Source organism: Capra hircus, chromosome 23 (genome assembly GCF_001704415.2).
Source record: "Capra hircus breed San Clemente chromosome 23, ASM170441v1, whole genome shotgun sequence".
NCBI classification, from domain to species: domain Eukaryota; kingdom Metazoa; phylum Chordata; class Mammalia; order Artiodactyla; family Bovidae; genus Capra; species Capra hircus.
Genome location: NC_030830.1, coordinates 31,061,160 through 31,077,334, shown reverse-complemented (window position 1 = coordinate 31,077,334; position 16,175 = coordinate 31,061,160). Strand labels below are relative to the sequence as shown.

The window sequence follows — 16,175 nt, the reverse complement described above, 5'->3', positions numbered from 1 at the left end:
AGATTGCTCAGTCAACTTTCTCACTGCACAAATGGGGAAACTAAGGCTCAGAGAGGGGAGGGCATTTGCCCAAGGTCACACAGCTAATGACAGAGCCAGGATTAAGAATCTCTTCCCAGGTTTCCTGATCTCCAGTCTAGGGCAATGGACACACTTCATTGCTTCTCTGGGGCTTTTCTTCTAGGATAGAGAGCTAGTTCAGTGAAGGCTGGTTTCAATATCTTCTTTTCTGCCCTCTGCTAGTCCTTCCTCACATCCAGCTCCGATCTGTTCCTTTTCAGCCTTTCCCAACCTTGTTCAGCTGGGTCTGGCCTCTGAAGTCTGGCTCCTGCCTTAACCCTTTACCATCCAACTGGGAATGAGGATCTTGCCTAGGGTTCCCAAACTCAATTTCCTCTCCCCACCCTCAGCCCTGGGAACTTGCGAGAACCAACGGTGGGGAGGGATGTTAGTTGGCCGCTGGCGCCCCCTCCGCGAATAGACCCAGAGGAGTTTGGGCTTAGTTTCTCCTCCTCGGAAGAAGGATGGCGGGGGTGCGGGTAGTGAGCGGGGCTGGGAGAGAGGAAGGGGTGCCGGGAGCCCCTGTTGCTTGTCCCCTTTGGGGTGGCAGTTAGATAGGCTTGGGGAAGGCGGAGTTTGGGGGGCCGGGGGCGGGGCTCCTGTGCTGGGAGGAAGAGGGGGGGCGCGCTGGCTCCAGCTCCGCTCAGACAAAAGGCGGCGGCGGGAGCGGGCGGGAGGCGGAGCGGCGCCGCGAGGGCCTCAAGGTGACACCCGCCCCCGGCCCCGGCCCCCCCAGCCCGGCCCCCCCAGCCCGCCTCCCCATCCCCATCCCCAAGCCCCTTACCCGTGGTGCCCTTTCCAGGCCCCCTCCCCCCGGCGGGGGGTGGGGAGCAGCGAGGGCCCCGCCCCCTCCGCCCCCCTCCCCAGGGCCGGCGCAGGATGCCCCCGGCCCCCGGCAGCCCCCCGGGAGGCCCTGAGCTCGACGCGCCCCCTCTACGCCATGTCCCCCCCTGGCTCGGCCGCGGGAGAGAGCGGCGGCGGCGGCGGCGGCGGCGGTGGCGGCCCCGGGGTCCCGGAGGAGCCCACGGCGGCGGCGACTACGGACGAGGGCCCCGCCCGAGAGGAGGTGAGAGCCGGTGGCGCCCCTTCCCCGGGCGCGGTCGTCCCTTCCCCGGGCGTGGCGCCCCTTCCCCCGCCGGTTCCGCCGCAGCGCGCCCGGTGCCCCGCACCCCGAGCCGGCCGCCGCAGCCGCAGTCCCGCGCCGCTGCCCCCGCCCGGCGGCCGGAGCTGTCCGCGGTGTCGGGGAAGGGGCCGCGCCGGGGGCGGGGCTCGGGGGTCCCGGGCAGGGGGAGGGGCCTAGGGGCGGAGCCTCGTGGACCCCGGGTGAGTGGGGGTGGGGACGGTAGCCGGGATCCTATCTCGCGGAGGGAGATACTCTCTAGAAGGCCAGGAAGGGTGACTTAGAGGGGCTGCGGGAGGCAGGAGAGTACCTGCCAGGTCCACGGAGGAAACGGTGGTGTTACCTGAGCTGGGGTCCTAAGAAGGTCAAATGTGTGCAGGAGCCGGCCCCCCTGAGGTCACTGGGACTGTTTGTGTGGGGGATGTGCCTCTCTCATCCAAGGTCCGTGTAGCATCCCCCTCCAGGGGACTCCCAGGAATCCTTCAAGGTGTTGGTACCAAGCATACCTGCCCCTCGTTGGGGGCATACTAAACCTGGAGACAAAGCGATGAAGGAAAGTACCAGGGGCTCCCCAGTCTCCCATGCACGCTCGTGCACACGCTGCACACTGCACTAGGGCAGAAGCACACAAGCAGGACCTGCAGGGAGGGCCCCTTTCCCACACACTCTCACTGGGACAGGCACACACTCAAGTGGGCATGCAAAGGGGCACATCTGTACTCCCCAAGGGTGAGGCTCCCACAAAGGCACATGCACCCTAATCTTGTCTGCATATGCTGAGTACTATTTCCTAACCCAGCCACCTATCTGTACTTCCAGATCTTTCCTTGGATTTCACACCAGTCCAGGGCCCACTGCCTGTTATTGTGCCTTTCCTCCCTCTATCTTCTCTCCCTTCCCCTGGGGAGCCTCCAGGTCCAGGCAGGGGAATGGAAAGAATAAGTCAGGATCTCAGCAGGAGGGTGTGTGGAAGGTTCCTAAAGCTAGACGGTGCGGGGAGCAGAGGGAAAGCCCAGGCCACCACCAGACATCTGACTCAGTATACTTGTCCTTGAGTGGCTGTGGGTGCCAGCACCCAGAATGCAAAGAGAATGAGGCCCTGCTTTCAGGAGCACCCAGTCTAGTGGAGGAGCCAGATACATAAACAACTCACCAGGAGCACCGCAGGGCAGAACATGATTTAGTACTTTAACAAGCCTGGGTACTGAGAACTGTTTTCTCTTGACAAAGGGCTGGGCCGCAAACATCTTCCTCCTTGCCTCCCACCCCCACCCCTGTCTCCCATCCCCTCTCCCCAGCCATATGCCTCTGCCCATCTGGATATTTCCTCCTGGACCACCTGCTGCTCAGGGACACAAACCCACTGTTTCCCATCTTAGAACAGGGGTAGGATGTTAGGGAGACTTGCTAGGGACCTGGGGTCCAGAGTGTGGGGAAGGAGACAGCGCTTGGGGTTTCCTGGGAGGTATGAGGGAGGTGGATGGGTCCCAGGAAGTGGCTCCTCCTAGGTTCTGGAAGAAGGGAGGGCCCCACCTGTGAAGTGGGAAAGGGATGTTAGTGGGCCCCTCCCTCCTTTCCTAGAATACCTGGAAGGGGTCCGGGCTGGGGACCTGCCTTCGCTGATGCTTGTCTGTCCTCCCTGTCTTCCCTACCCACACTTTCTCCTGTTTCACTGTCATCTTTTTATCTGTCTTTGGACTACTCTGGGTGCCATCCTATCCATCTGTGTCTTCTTTGCTACCTGGGCCTTCTCCCTTCACCCCGGCTTTGATCCCTTTGCCTCTTGGGGTATCTCTCTCTGCACTTCCCCAAACTGGCATTCCGTTCCTTTTTCCTGTCCTTATGTCTCACTCTGGGTCACTTCTGTGTTTATCTCTGGTCCTGGCCTCCCATCTTGGTCTGACTCCTCTCCACATCCCTGTCTGTCTCTGCCTGTCATCTCGGGTGCTGGCCTCTGGCCCTCCCTTCCCGCATTCATCTCTGTACTGGGTCCTTGCCACTCTGTCTCACTCCCCAATCATCTCGGCCCTTTGCCTGCCCATCTGAGCAGCAGCGCCCCATCCAGCCCTCTTTCACCAAGTCCCTCTGCCGTGAGTCCCACTGGAAGTGCCTGCTGCTCTCGCTGCTCATGTACGGCTGCCTGGGGGCAGTGGCCTGGTGCCATGTCACCACGGTGACCCGCCTCACCTTCAGCAGCGCCTACCAGGGCAACAGCCTCATGTACCACGACAGCCCCTGCTCCAACGGCTATGTCTACATCCCCCTGGCCTTCCTGCTCATGCTGTATGCCGTCTACCTGGTGGAGTGCTGGCATTGCCAAGCCCGCCACGAGCTGCAGCACCGGGTGGACGTGAGCAGCGTGCGAGAGCGCGTGGGCCGCATGCAGCAGGCCACGCCCTGTATCTGGTGGAAGGCCATCAGCTACCACTACGTCCGCCGCACGCGCCAAGTCACCCGATACCGCAATGGAGACGCCTACACCACCACCCAGGTGAGGAGCTGAAGGGGAGCACAGGCTGGTCCAGATGGTGGGGGGGGGGGTTGCTGGGACCCTGCCCAACTGTCCCCAGGCGGAGCACAGCCAGCCCTGAGCTTTTGTGGGCACCGCCACAGGAGAGCAGTAACCACCACCATAATAATAACAGCAAACACTAGCAGACAGGTTCCGCTCTAAGTACTTTACCAATTTCAAAGTCAAACAGCTAGTATATGATGGAGCTGGGATTCGAAGCCCGGCAGTCTTGACTCCAGGGTCTGTGTCTCTGGAGGTGATAAGATCCTAACCTGGCTCCAACCGGGAGCTAAGCCAGGACAGGCTGAGGGTTCGATCAGGCGCCGAGAGCCGCCATGGGGAGGACGAGGGTGAGCGGATTGAAGCGACCCCCGCCGCCTTCCCCGGCGCCGCAGGTCTACCATGAGCGCGTGAACACGCACGTGGCCGAGGCTGAGTTCGACTACGCGCGCTGTGGCGTCCGCGACGTGTCCAAGGCGCTGGTGGGGCTGGAGGGCGCGCCGGCCACACGGCTGCGCTTCACCAAGTGCTTCAGTTTCGCCAGCGTGGAGGCCGAGAACGCGTACCTGTGCCAGCGTGCGCGCTTCTTCGCCGAGAACGAGGGCCTGGACGACTACATGGAGGCGCGCGAGGGCATGCATCTCAAGAACGTGGACTTCCGCGAGTTCATGGTGGCCTTCCCCGACCCGGCCAGGCCGCCCTGGTACGCCTGCTCGTCCGCCTTCTGGGCCGCGGCGCTGCTCACGCTGTCGTGGCCGCTGCGCGTGCTGGCCGAGTACCGCACAGCCTACGCGCACTACCACGTAGAGAAGCTCTTTGGCCTAGAGGGCCCGGGCTCGGCAGGCGGCAGCGCTGGCGGCGGCCTCAGTCCCAGCGACGAGCTGCTGCCGCCGCTCACGCACCGCCTGCCGCGGGTCAACACGGTGGACAGCACGGAGCTCGAGTGGCACATCCGCTCCAACCAGCAGCTGGTGCCCAGCTACTCGGAGGCGGTGCTCATGGACCTGGCGGGGCTGGGCGCGAGATGCCCTGGGGGCGCGGCCGGGGGCTACGCGCCCACCTGCCGCTACGGCGGGGTGGGTGGACCGGGAGCGGCGGGCCTGGCCCCGTACCGGCGCAGCTGCGAGCACTGCCAGCGCGCGGTCAGTAGCTCGTCCATCTTCTCGCGCAGCGCCCTGAGCATCTGCGCCAGCCCGCGGGCCGCCCCCGGGCCCGGAGGAGTCGGGGCGGGCTGCGGAGGCAGCCGCTTCTCTCTTGGCCGCCTCTACGGCTCCCGGCGCAGCTGCCTGTGGCGCAGCCGGAGCGGGAGCGTCAACGAGGCGAGCTGCCCTACCGAGCAGACGCGACTGTCCAGCCAGGCCAGCATGGGGGACGACGAGGAGGACGACGACGAGGAGGAGGCCGGGCCGCCGCCGCCCTACCACGACGCCCTCTACTTTCCCGTGCTCATTGTGCACCGTCAGGAGGGGTGTCTGGGCCACAGCCACCGGCCGCTGCACCGCCACGGCTCCTGCGTAGAGACCTCACTGTGACCCCGGGTCCCGGGACCGGCCCGACGGTCTCCTTCCCTGCTCCTTGCCGGACGGCGCGTCCTGCGGGTGCAGCAGGGGGAGTCACGAATGTGGCCGAGGCCGTGCTGGGAACGGTGGGGGTGGGGAGGTGGGAGGCGAGGGGGCGTGGGCCAGACTCAGATGGGGCCAATCCGACACCACCCCCTACCTTTCTGTACAAAAAGAGACAGCTGGGGGGAGGGGAGACAATCCCACCCCGGCAGAGCCGTCTCTTCCAGGCCTGCCCGCCCCTGAGTTCCTAGCGGGTCACCTCCCTTTCCGACACACACACTCGCACGTTGGAGATCCCCTGTCCCGCCTTTCAATGGATCCAATGACTGTTACGTGGCGACTGCGCCCTGCGACCCGTCTTGGGCTCCGTCTCCAGGGAGAGGCCCTCGCTGTGCAGCTGGGGAGGTTTGGAGGCCGGGGGGAAGGGCCGCCCGGCTTTCTTTCCTCGCTGCAACCTGATCCTGCCGGGGCCTCTCTCTACCAAGGGGGCAGTGGTTCGGAGAACAGCAGGGCTGGCTTCCAGCCAAGCTAATGAATTCAGTGGGTCTGAGGCCAGGCCCAGGTGTCAGCCGTGGTACTCCATCTCAAAGCCCTGGAGATGTTGCTCTCCTCTTCTTGGCCCTGGCCCCGACAAGATCCGAAGATCGGGGTTTCCTTTCCGCCACTCCCACCGCTGTTGTTTATCTCCCGGGGTCCCCAGGAGGTTGGGTCCTGGGGGTGCCTACTCACCACAGCTCTCCTTCCCCAGCCTGCTCCCTGGCTCTGAAGAGCTGTTGCCAGGGTGAGGAGGAAGGCAAACTGTGGAGGTCAGTGCACCTCAGTCGTTTAAACTTTAGCCTCCTTGCCTAGGTTCTGGGAGGGCACCTCCTTCGGGCGGCATTCCTTCAAGCTGACCAAGGCATACGACTCAGCGGGGAGACTAGGAGGCAGGCCTGGGTGACAACAGAGAACTCAGGAAGCAAGTGGGGGTCGAAGAGGAGAGGGTCACGAAAAGACCCTCAAAGGTGGGGGTGTCCGTGGGGGCCACCCCTTGGTTCCCCTGTGTTGGTGGGGAGGAGTGGATAGTGGTCGTCCGCCAGCTGAGCCTCTGAGGGGCTGAGGACCTTGTCTCGAGCCCAGCTGGAAGCTCCGTTCCAGTGGTGGGGTCAGAGGCAGGAATTCTCTAAATCTTGCCTGATCCCTCTGTCCTCCCCTAGCCCGTGAGCTGAAGCCCTGCTGTGTGTCCCAGGGTCTTCAAAGGGGCATGCCATCACCACACCAGGGTGCTGGCCCCATGTGCTGTCCCCCATCACTCCTACCCTGATGTACTTCCGTGTGCATGTCTGTGTACAAAACCCCTGCCCGCCCAGCTCCCCTGGCTAAAGTTTTCCCAGCTGACTTAGCCCCCAGGGAGTGAGCTCACATTTGCAGCCAGAGAGGATAAACCTAGGCCTTGAGGCTCGCCCCTGATGCTTCTCACTTCATCTGAGCCATCAGAGCTGCTCTTCTCCCCTCCTCCTCCAGCCTGGCCAGGCCCGCACCGCCTGGGGTGTGGCCTCCACCTATGCAACATCTCCTCTGGCTCCCCTGCTCCCCTTCCCTGGGGAGTTGGGGGGAGGGCACAGATTGTGGGGACACCATGGCCTGTGGCACATTGGGGTTGAGCTTAACTTTCAGGTGGAGATGGCTGAGTGGGAAGGGGAGGAGGCCGGAGAAGGGGAGGCTTGGGCAGGAGGGGACAGCTGCCCACTAGGTTTCCCTGGGCAGCAGTGCCCACCTAGCTGCCAGCACTGTGCTCTTCAGGGGCCTGGGGGTTGGAGCGCCCCTCTTTCCTTTGAATGGATGTCTGTGAGGTACAGGTGGTGAGCTGTGGCCTTGGTACCCAGTTCTTGGCCAGCTGGCACCCAGATGTCACACCCTTGTCTGGGGCATCCTGGCCACCTCATGGCTCTGGGGAAGGGAAGAACTCAGCTCCCCACCTCAGGCAGATGCCTGAGACAGAGCCTGAGCTGGGAGGAGGAGAGAGGGGAGGGGCTGTGATTATTTTTGCCTGTATTGACCATTTCTGCCTAGGTCTTCTCACACTGACAGCCTCACACCTCCCACATATGCACAGACTTAGAGAGAAACCAAGTCTTTGGTCTATTTTCTTGGTAGCTTTATTGATTGCCAGGGAAAACGAATACCAGAAAAATTAATCTCTAAAATTAAACTTTACACTGAATGTTCTTGTTTCTCTAATTAGAACCTCTGCTAGCAGCTGTGGCTATGTACACTCACACACTCACACACACCCTCACACCTATAAGTTTGCACTCCGGAACTGTCAGAGGGTGTCAGGCACAGACAGACTCGAAGTTGCCCAGACAGGCACACACGTGAGGTCACTCCCAAGCCCCCTTTGGTGCTCTGCTCCATGCCTGCTTGTTGGAAGGAGTCCCTGGAAAGCGCTCCTAGGCTGTGATTGCAGCCTGTGACCCACCCTTTGGAAACGGGGCTGGGGGTTCAGTCTGCGGAGCATGGGCCCTGGGGCTCAGCCTGAATCCATCAGGAGATCCTCTCATGGCCTCATGGGGAGATGTGATTCCTGTGGGTGTGGCCCCAGGGCGGTGGTCATAGAGTGATGGGGACTCATGGAGGGTGCCTGGAAAGCTTTATGTGTCCTGGGACAAGGGCTTGTGGGGTGGGCTGGGCCTGGCTGGGGAGAAGACAGGTCTCTGTCAACTGGGTGCATCACACTGTGGCCTTTCTGTCGTGGATTTCCAAGCGCAAAGATTGTATGAACCAAACTGGTGGGTAATAAAGCTGCGGGTGACTCACTGACTTCCCTCCCAGGGTCACACCTCTCTCACCATCTCCCAGTTCTGTGAGCAGCTCTTTGGGGAGGCCGAAGGGTCTGAGCCCCTCCCGTCACCTCTGTTTCCTCCTTCTCAGGTTGGGGGTGGGGTGGACTAGGGGTGGCATGACCTGCAGAACTGGAAGACTTAAGCAGAGCCAAGTAAGAGGGAGGTGGCATCTGCAGAGGTGAGGGTGGAAGAGCCAGGCAGAGCTCTGCTGAAGCCTGGGGTAGAGGAGAGAGTGTGTTTGAAGGTCAAAAGGTCAAGGATCTGTTTGGTAGAGAGAACAATGGTAGGGAGGAGGGTGGTTGGGGAGATGGGCGGCTCCTGGGGGAGAGTCTGGGCCTCACAGTCTCGAAGGGTCGGCTTTCCATATTCTTGGAAGAAGTCAGTCATTTCAGTGAGTCCGTTCATATCCTCTCCCTAGGCACCAGGGGTAAGTCCCACTTCCCACCTCTATCCCAGGCTCCTTCCTCTCCTCACAGACCCCTGCAGAACCTCAATTGCTCACCCCAAGGATAGTCTTGGTCTCCCCTCCCCCTCCCTCAGGACCAGGGTGACCCTCAAGAGCAGGCATGGCAGGGGCATGAAATGAGGGTTGGGGCTGGGGCAGTGACCCAGGTCTGGCCACTGCCCCAGCCCTGTTCCCATCTTATCCCACAGGGCTCTCAGGGCCCTTGGCAGTGACTGGGGACATGAGGTGGCTGGGATTCAGGGCCCGCTGGCGGGCTGCTTCACGGTTGGCACAGAGGGCCTGGCCGATGAGGTACTCGCTCTCCTGGGCGATGTCTGACAGGCGCAAATCAAACTCCAGCAGGGTCTTGTTGTCTGACATGCCTTCCAGGAGCTGCTTCCCACCATCCTGGGTCAGGAATACAAGGGAAAGGGTCACTTTCCACCAAAACTCAGGACCACACAAACAGGGGCGGATGTGTGCACACGTACACATACTGATACACAGACGTGACGGGAACAACAACTTCACAACACAATTCCTACTTTGTGTAGCATTTTCTATCCTGTTCCACCTTAGTCTCTGAGAAAAATGGTGCTTGAGATTCACTGCATTGACTTTTCAAGCCCAGTGGTTTGAAAAACGTGGTGCTGTGCAGGGACAATGACTCCCTCTTCTGGTTCAGCCACGAGCACGTGAGACAAATCTGGCTCGTGAGATATAAGGAAGAAGTTTGGAGGGAGTGGCATCTGGGAAGCTTTTTCTCGTAAAAGGGAAGAAAAGAGAGGAGTGGTCTCCTTTCTTTCTGCCTCTGAGCATAGCCCTGTGGGAAGTACAGCTGCCATCTTGGGCCCATGAGAGTGGGCCCACGGCCGTGGGGCTGGGTAGCCAGAGCAGAAGTGGCTCAGAAGCACTGAGCCAAGAAACTCAGCAACCTCAGAACCCCCTTCTCCAGGGCTTCTGATCATGGGACACAGCGAACATTCCTCTTGTTTAAGCCATTTCCCATTTAAGCTTTCTGTTACTTGTAGCCAGGAGCACTCTCTCTGGAGTCAGTGTCTGTGAGCCAGACTGTCCTCTGGGGAGGCTTGGTAGAGGGTGCAGGGCTCTAACTGGAGTGCATGGAGGGCCCTCTTCTCTAGGTCTCATAGTTCCAGCCCCTTCTGGGTTAGGTAGCCCTCTTCCAGTTAGAAAATTTCCTGTTGGGAGGCAGAATGCTGGTGTTCTATGGTTGTGACCCAATAGTATGTTGCAAAGTCAATTCAATGGGTCACTGAAACATGAAAACATCAGCATATATCACAAGCAGTGCAAGTTAAATTTCAATTATGTCATATCGATGTATGTGTTCAATAGGTGCTCATGCAAATTGCTTTTCTTACTCTGAGACTTGATCAAGATTTGAAAGACACTGTCTGTTGGGAAGGACCCAGGCTTTCAACCTGACTGGATGCTCTTGGGCAACTCACTAACCTCTCTGAGACTATTTTCCGTCTATAAATTAGGGGCTATTTTACTACATAAGTTGAGGGCTAGAGAAAAACTAACAGATACTGGGTGCCTAGCATAGTATAGAATCCCGAGTAGTAGCAACAACTAGTAAATACTGAGGACCTAGCTAGTATCTGCAATGGTTAACTGCTTTACAGTTATAACTTGTTTAATCCTCCCATTAACAATACTTAGAGGTAGATGCTATTTCTATTCGCATTTTACAGATGGGGAAATGGCGGTCCCAAAGGTTAAGTAACTGTAACCAAGTGCTAAATGGCAGAGCTGGGGTGAGAACTGGGTAAAGCCCGTGGTCCTAGCAATTTCCCGGTAAGTACCGTTGGCAGTCAGATTCCAAGCCCTCCGCCCAAAGTCCCAGGGCCTCCCCTTGGCCGTGAGTGCCCTAGAAGCCCTGGCTTACCAGCCCGATGTGGTTGCAGGACAGGTTGATGCTGGTGAGCGTGGTGTTGATGGTGAGCACTTGGGACAGGAGGGTCGCGGTGGGCTCGGACAGCTCATTGCCCCCGAGGTGCAGTGTGGTGAGGCACTTGTTGGTATGCAGGGCGTGGGCGAGCGCCTGGCCGCCCTCATCCTCAATGCAGTTGAGGCGCAGGTTGAGGGAGATGAGGTTACTGTTGTGCCCCAGGGCGTGAGCCAGCGAATGGGCGCCGGGCGCACGCACCTGGTTGTTGGCGAGGTTGAGCACGCGCAGGCGGCTGTGGCTCAGCAGCTTGGCGGCGGCGCGCGCACCCCGGTCCCCGATGAGGTTGTGGGATAGGTCCAGCTCCTCCAGGGCCGGGTGGTCCAGGAGGCTGCGGATTAGGATGCGCGCCTTGTCATCATCCACCTTGCTTCGGGTCAGCCTGAAGATCTGTGGGCAGCAGGAAGAATGTGCCTGCCTACATACCTCCCCCAGGTAGAGGAGGGAGCCCCAGGAATGCCCGAGGTTCTGCCCTTTCAAGAACCTGGCTAGGGGGAAGTCTTCCCTGGCTGTTCGGTGGCTGGGGTTCCGAGCTCCCAGTGCAGGGGGCTCAGATTAGATCCCTGGTATGAGAGGTGGAACCCACATGCTGCAGTAAAGATAGAAGATCCCGCATGCTGCAGCTGTGTGTGTGCTCAGTCCCTTCAGTTGTGGCCAACTCTTTGCGACCCTATGACTTGTACTCCACTGGGCTTCTCCGTCCGCGGGATTCTCCAGGCAAGAATACTGCAGTGGGTTGCCATGCCCTCCTCCAGGGCATTCTTCCGACCCAGGGATCGAACCCACATCCCCTGTGTCTCCTGCACTGCAGGATTCCTTACTCCTTGAGTCATCAAGGAAGGCCATGCTGCATATAGGACCCACCCAAATAAATAAATAGTAAAAAGAGAGAGAGAAGAACTTGGCTGGGAAGGGGGAGAGAGGTGGAGCAGTAAGGGATAAAAGATTCGACCACCTAGCTGGCTTTTGGGCAGGGCAGGTCTACCCAGTATGACAGTGGTGCAGAATTGGTGGCAACTGGTAGGGAAAAAACTACCACTTATTGAGTAATGACTACGTGCTGGGCATGCTGCTGCAACATTCCATAGCCATGACCTCTAACCCTCGACATCCTAGTGAGATCGAATGAGTCCTCTGCATTTTACAGGAGAAAATGGAGGCTTTGAGTGGAAACCTCATTTGCCCAGAGTCACACGGTGATTAAGCCGTGGAGGCAGGTTTTGAATCCAGGTCTGTTGGATGAGTCAGCCCTTCGCTGCACCCTCCTAGACTTTTGTGAGGTGATACCCCACTCTAGTTTTGATTTGCATTTCTCTAACAATTAGCTAAGTTGAGCATCTTTTCAAGTGCCTGTTGGCCATCTTTGGAGGAATGTGTCGGTCTTCTGGACATTTTTGGATTGGGTTGTTTTGTTGTTGTTATTGAGTTGTGTGAGCGGCTTGTATGTTATGGAAATTAAGCCCTTGTCTGTTGCATTGTTTTCAAATATGTTTCCCAGTCTGAAGGTTGTTTCTTTGTTTTATGGTTTCTTTTGCTGTGCAAAAGCGTATGCATTTGATTAGGATCCATTTGTTTTTGTTTTTATACATTGATTTGAAACACATGCAAGTTTCTTCTTAAGGAAACCCAAACCCCTCATCCATTACTGCTCTACCTTTCTCTCCTTTCACAGCCAAGTTCTTGAAAAAGCGGATTTGTCTCCTCACCTCTCACTCTTTCCACAAATGCCTCTGATCTGGACTCTGCTCCTGGCACTCCACTGACATAGCTTCCCCTCAGTGACCTCCAAATTTGCTACATCTGGTCCTCAGCTCCATCCCACCTCACTGCTGCTCACCCCTCTTCTTGAAACGCCTCCCTCCCTGGACTCTATGATACAATGCCATGTCCTCCTTTTCCTCCTCCTCTGATTCTTGGCATGCTCTCCTTCTTCCAACCAGAATATTTGGGACATACTTAACCTAAAAAAAAAAAAAAATTGTTGTGTATCTGAAATTCAGATTTAACTGGACATCCCGTATTTTTATTGGTAAATCTGGCAACCCTATTTGAGTTGCAATTTCGCATTTATATGATTGCTGATTAGTGCCTTTTATCCCCACCAGACTGTCAGCTGGAGGGCACATATGGTCTAATTGTGCTCACTGTGGAATCTTCAGCACCTAGGACAGGGCCCGGGGTGCAGTTGAGTGTTGGATTAATAGCTGGTGAATGGGCCCGGCAGAACCTTGTGCCTTTCCGCATTCCCAGAACCCACCTTGGTCCAGGGTCACCAAGGACACTTGGTCAAGAAGGAAATAGGAGCAAGAAGGCGGTGATGGAGGAGGAGGGGAAGGGGAGAGGGACTCAGAGAGATGCTGAGAATGGGAGGTAGGGGGAGGCTGGGGTAGGTGGTACCTTGAGGGTGTGGCAGGCCTTGACGGTGGCTGCCAGGGAGTGGCAGTCGCGGTAAGTGAAGAGGAAGAGGTTCCACTCGAAGTTCATGCCACAGTCCTTCACACCGTATACCAGGTCCAGCTCCTCCAGATGGCTCAGGCCAGCCACCAGGTTGTCCAGTTGGTAGTGGTCCATGGCCGGTTCCTCCATCTCCCCTTCGCTGCCAGAATCGGATTGATCGCCGCCGCGGGGCGGGGCCGGGAGCTGCACGGGGGGAAGGAACTGATCCACCCGGATGGCGCGCACGTAGTTCCTGCAGAGCGGCAGCAGGTTGAGGATCACTGCAGGGTCGGTGGTGTTCGGGATGAAGTGTTTCAGCAGGTTCTCCAGGTGCAGCTCAAAGAACATGCGCTTCCAGCTGCCGCCATGATTGTCCACGTGACACACGGGCCACCGCTGCGTGCAGCAGCGGCGCCAGTAGCTCTCATCATCTATCAGGTTGGCGGTCACAGCCAGTGGCAGGTCAGGAGACAGGTGGTTCAGGACCTTCTTCTGATGCTCTGGGAGCAGCTGCTTCAGGATGGGGTTGTCTTTGGGAGCAAAAATAGGGAAATAGGAGGCACAGTGTTGGGGACACTGCACTGTGGTACCCTGGGCTCAGCCTGTCTGTCTAGGGGCACCCAGGAAAGGGGAAGACCCTCCTCTGTCTTCAGGGAGCCCTTCTGTGAGAAGAGATAGCCTTCATTCCCAGGGAGGCTCGATCTGAGAAGGGACACACCATCCCTGACTCTGGGGTGGTCCTGGTTGAAGGTGGACATTTTAGCATCTGGTCTCAGGGAGCTCTCTGTCTGAGACAGAATCCCAAGTCCAGCCCTCAGTTTTTCCTTAATCTAGCGGAGGAGGTAACTCCTGACTTCAGAGGCTCCCAATGTGATTTGATTCATTCATTTAAAAACAAAAACTTTTTTTTTTATTGAGCACCTATTATGTATCACAGGCTTCCTAGTTGGTGCTAGTGATAAAGAACCTGCCTGGCAATGCAGGCAGTATAAAAGAGGCAGAGACGTGGGTTTGATTCCCGGGTCAGGAAGATTCCTTGGAGGAGGGCGTGGCAACCCACTCCAGCATTCTTGCCTGGAGAATCCCACAGACAGAGGAGCCTGGAGTGCTACAGTCCGTAGGGTCACAAGGGGTCAGACACGACTGAAGTGACTGAGCATACGCGTGCACACTATGTACCACGTACTAGCCTTGCATCCTGAGTGCTGAGGATGCAAGCGTGAACTAAACAGAGGGGAGCGCTCTATCTTACTAGCGGAGGCAGGCTGTGAACAAGTCAAAGGAGTACATTGTAGGCCTGGTGGTGACAGGTGCCGTAGACAACATGATGGCCCTGTCCTCAGAGAGGCCCCCTCTGGTAGGAGAGGTTGGTGACTCATCTTTGAAAAGGATGAACATTAACAGAGACTAACGTACAGGACAAACCAAGGATCTATGCGTGCCCATCGAAGACTGCAAGAGAGTGGAGGACGGCCAAACGGGGCGCTTTCTAGCGGAGGAGGTAGATGTGGTTTGGGCCAGGCTTTGCTGGACAGAGTGGGAAAAGTAAGGAGAGGGCCTAGATGTAGAGGTCACAGGGCAGGATGGGGGAGGTGTCTGGTGGGGCCTGGGAGTGGGGATGGCTGGAGAAACTGACTTGGCCTCAGGGTAGGCGGAAGGGAGGAGGTGAATGGGGATGAGGACATTTTCCTAAAGGAAATCAGACCTGAATATTCATTGGAAGGACTGATGCTGAAGCTGAAGCTCCAATACTTTGGCCACCTGATGCAAAGAGCTGACTCATTAGAAAAGACCCTGATGCTGGCAAAGATTGAAGGCAGGAGAAGGGGAGGACAGAGGGCGAGATGGTTGGACGGCATCACCAACTCGATGGACATGAGTTTGAGCAAGCTCTGGGAGATGGTGAAGGACAGGGAAACCTGGCGTGCTGCAGTCCACGGGTTTGCAAAGATTTGGACATGACTGAGGGACTGAGCAAGACAAGAGGACATTGTAGGAGAGGGCAGGGGCTGCCCCCAGACCCAGCCCTGAGGCCTGGCCTCCAGGCCGTCCCTCCCACCCTGCCCCACTCCTGGCCTTCTCTCTCCCAAGCGAGGAGGGGACAGACTCACTCTGGAAGTTCTTGACAATGTGCTGAATGCAGAGCTCTGTGAGGAGGGGCACGATGGCCAGCGACCACTCAGCATCCTCAGCGATGATCCTGCGCATCCGCCGGACCACAGACCCAGAGCCTGGGCCCGTGGACTTGGCCAGGGGTGGGATAATCGGGGTAGGCTTTGAGGGCTGTGGGGCTGTGCTCGAAGTTTGGCCCGCAGTGGAAGACCGGTCCTGGGTGGAGGTTGAGGACCGGCTGGGGATCGACGGTGACTCTATTGTCTGGGTCTCCTGCATGCTGGGGGCTGGCAACATAGGGACAGCTGGCCCCTTCTTGATGGCCTCGTGACAGGGAGCTTCTCAGACAGGCAGATCCTGGGCGCTGGCGGGAACCTGGAGAAAGAGGAGCAGGGAGAGTTGTTATTTTGGGAGGTTTCAGTGGGCATTTACCAACAGACATAGCACAGGGTGGTTCTGAAGGGGCAGTCTCTGGACTAGAGCAGGTCCAGGTGCAAACCCCACCAGCTGGGTGGCCTTGGGCTGGTTATTGAAGCTTTTTGAGTTTCAGATGCTTCCCCTGTGAAATGAGGATAGCAGTTACCAATAAGATGATTGGGAAGAGTGACTAAAATAATGCATCCAAAGAGGCATAGCTTTCTGCGACACACGAAGCTGTAGCAAGCAGCAGAACCACATTTCAGACAATAATAGCTACGCAGTAATTACAAGCAATTGCTGTATGCTGTCCCTTTTTTAGTTTTTTATGTATATCAGCTCATTTGATTCTCAAAGAAGCCTTTTTGAAATAGGCGCTGATGGACTAATTTTTTTCTGATGTGAAACTGAAGCTCAGAGAGGTTAACTGAGTTGCCTAAAGTTACACAGCTTATATATAACAAAGGTGGATTAAAACTCAGGCTATTGGGACTTCCTTGGTGGTCCCATCGTTAAGAATCTGGCTGCCAATGCAAGGGATATGGGTTCTATTCTTGGTTGGGGAAGATCCCACATTCCACAGGGCAGCTAAGCCCGTGTGCCCACTCTCCACAGCTAGAGAAAGCCCCAAAGACCCCATACAGAAACAAAGACCCCATACAGCCAAAAATTGGTACATAAATAACAACAACAACAACAATTCAGTCTATCAAG

The 16,175-nt window shown here is 57.5% G+C and overlaps 2 protein-coding genes across 2 annotated transcripts; one reads left to right on the top strand and one right to left on the bottom strand.

Moving 5' to 3' along the window:
• On the top strand, positions 926-8,056 carry TMEM151B (transmembrane protein 151B). Its single transcript, XM_018039273.1, has 3 exons — positions 926-1,126; positions 3,231-3,671; positions 4,088-8,056. Exons 1-3 carry the CDS (start codon positions 1,001-1,003, stop codon positions 5,222-5,224), a joined length of 1,704 nt encoding a protein of 567 aa, XP_017894762.1. The 5' UTR covers positions 926-1,000; the 3' UTR covers positions 5,225-8,056.
• TCTE1 (t-complex-associated-testis-expressed 1) lies at positions 8,632-15,714 on the bottom strand. Its single transcript, XM_018039274.1, has 4 exons — positions 15,044-15,714; positions 12,894-13,462; positions 10,437-10,886; positions 8,632-8,932 (listed from the first exon to the last, which is right to left on the bottom strand). Exons 1-4 carry the CDS (start codon positions 15,339-15,341, stop codon positions 8,723-8,725), a joined length of 1,527 nt encoding a protein of 508 aa, XP_017894763.1. The 5' UTR covers positions 15,342-15,714; the 3' UTR covers positions 8,632-8,722.

Bases quoted from the DNA above. Each gene is read 5' to 3' on its own strand.
- TMEM151B (XM_018039273.1), top strand. From the start codon at position 1,001: ATGTCCCCCCCTGGCTCGGCCGCGGGAGAGAGCGGCGGCGGCGGCGGC. The intron at 1,127-3,230 runs GTGAGAGCCGGT...CCATCTGAGCAG, and splicing joins AGGGCCCCGCCCGAGAGGAG to CAGCGCCCCATCCAGCCCTC. The intron at 3,672-4,087 runs GTGAGGAGCTGA...CCGGCGCCGCAG, and splicing joins ACGCCTACACCACCACCCAG to GTCTACCATGAGCGCGTGAA.
- TCTE1 (XM_018039274.1), bottom strand. From the start codon at position 15,341: ATGTTGCCAGCCCCCAGCATGCAGGAGACCCAGACAATAGAGTCACCG. The intron at 13,463-15,043 runs GTGAGTCTGTCC...TTGCTCCCAAAG, and splicing joins CATTGTCAAGAACTTCCAGA to ACAACCCCATCCTGAAGCAG. The intron at 10,887-12,893 runs GTACCACCTACC...TGCTGCCCACAG, and splicing joins AGGCCTGCCACACCCTCAAG to ATCTTCAGGCTGACCCGAAG.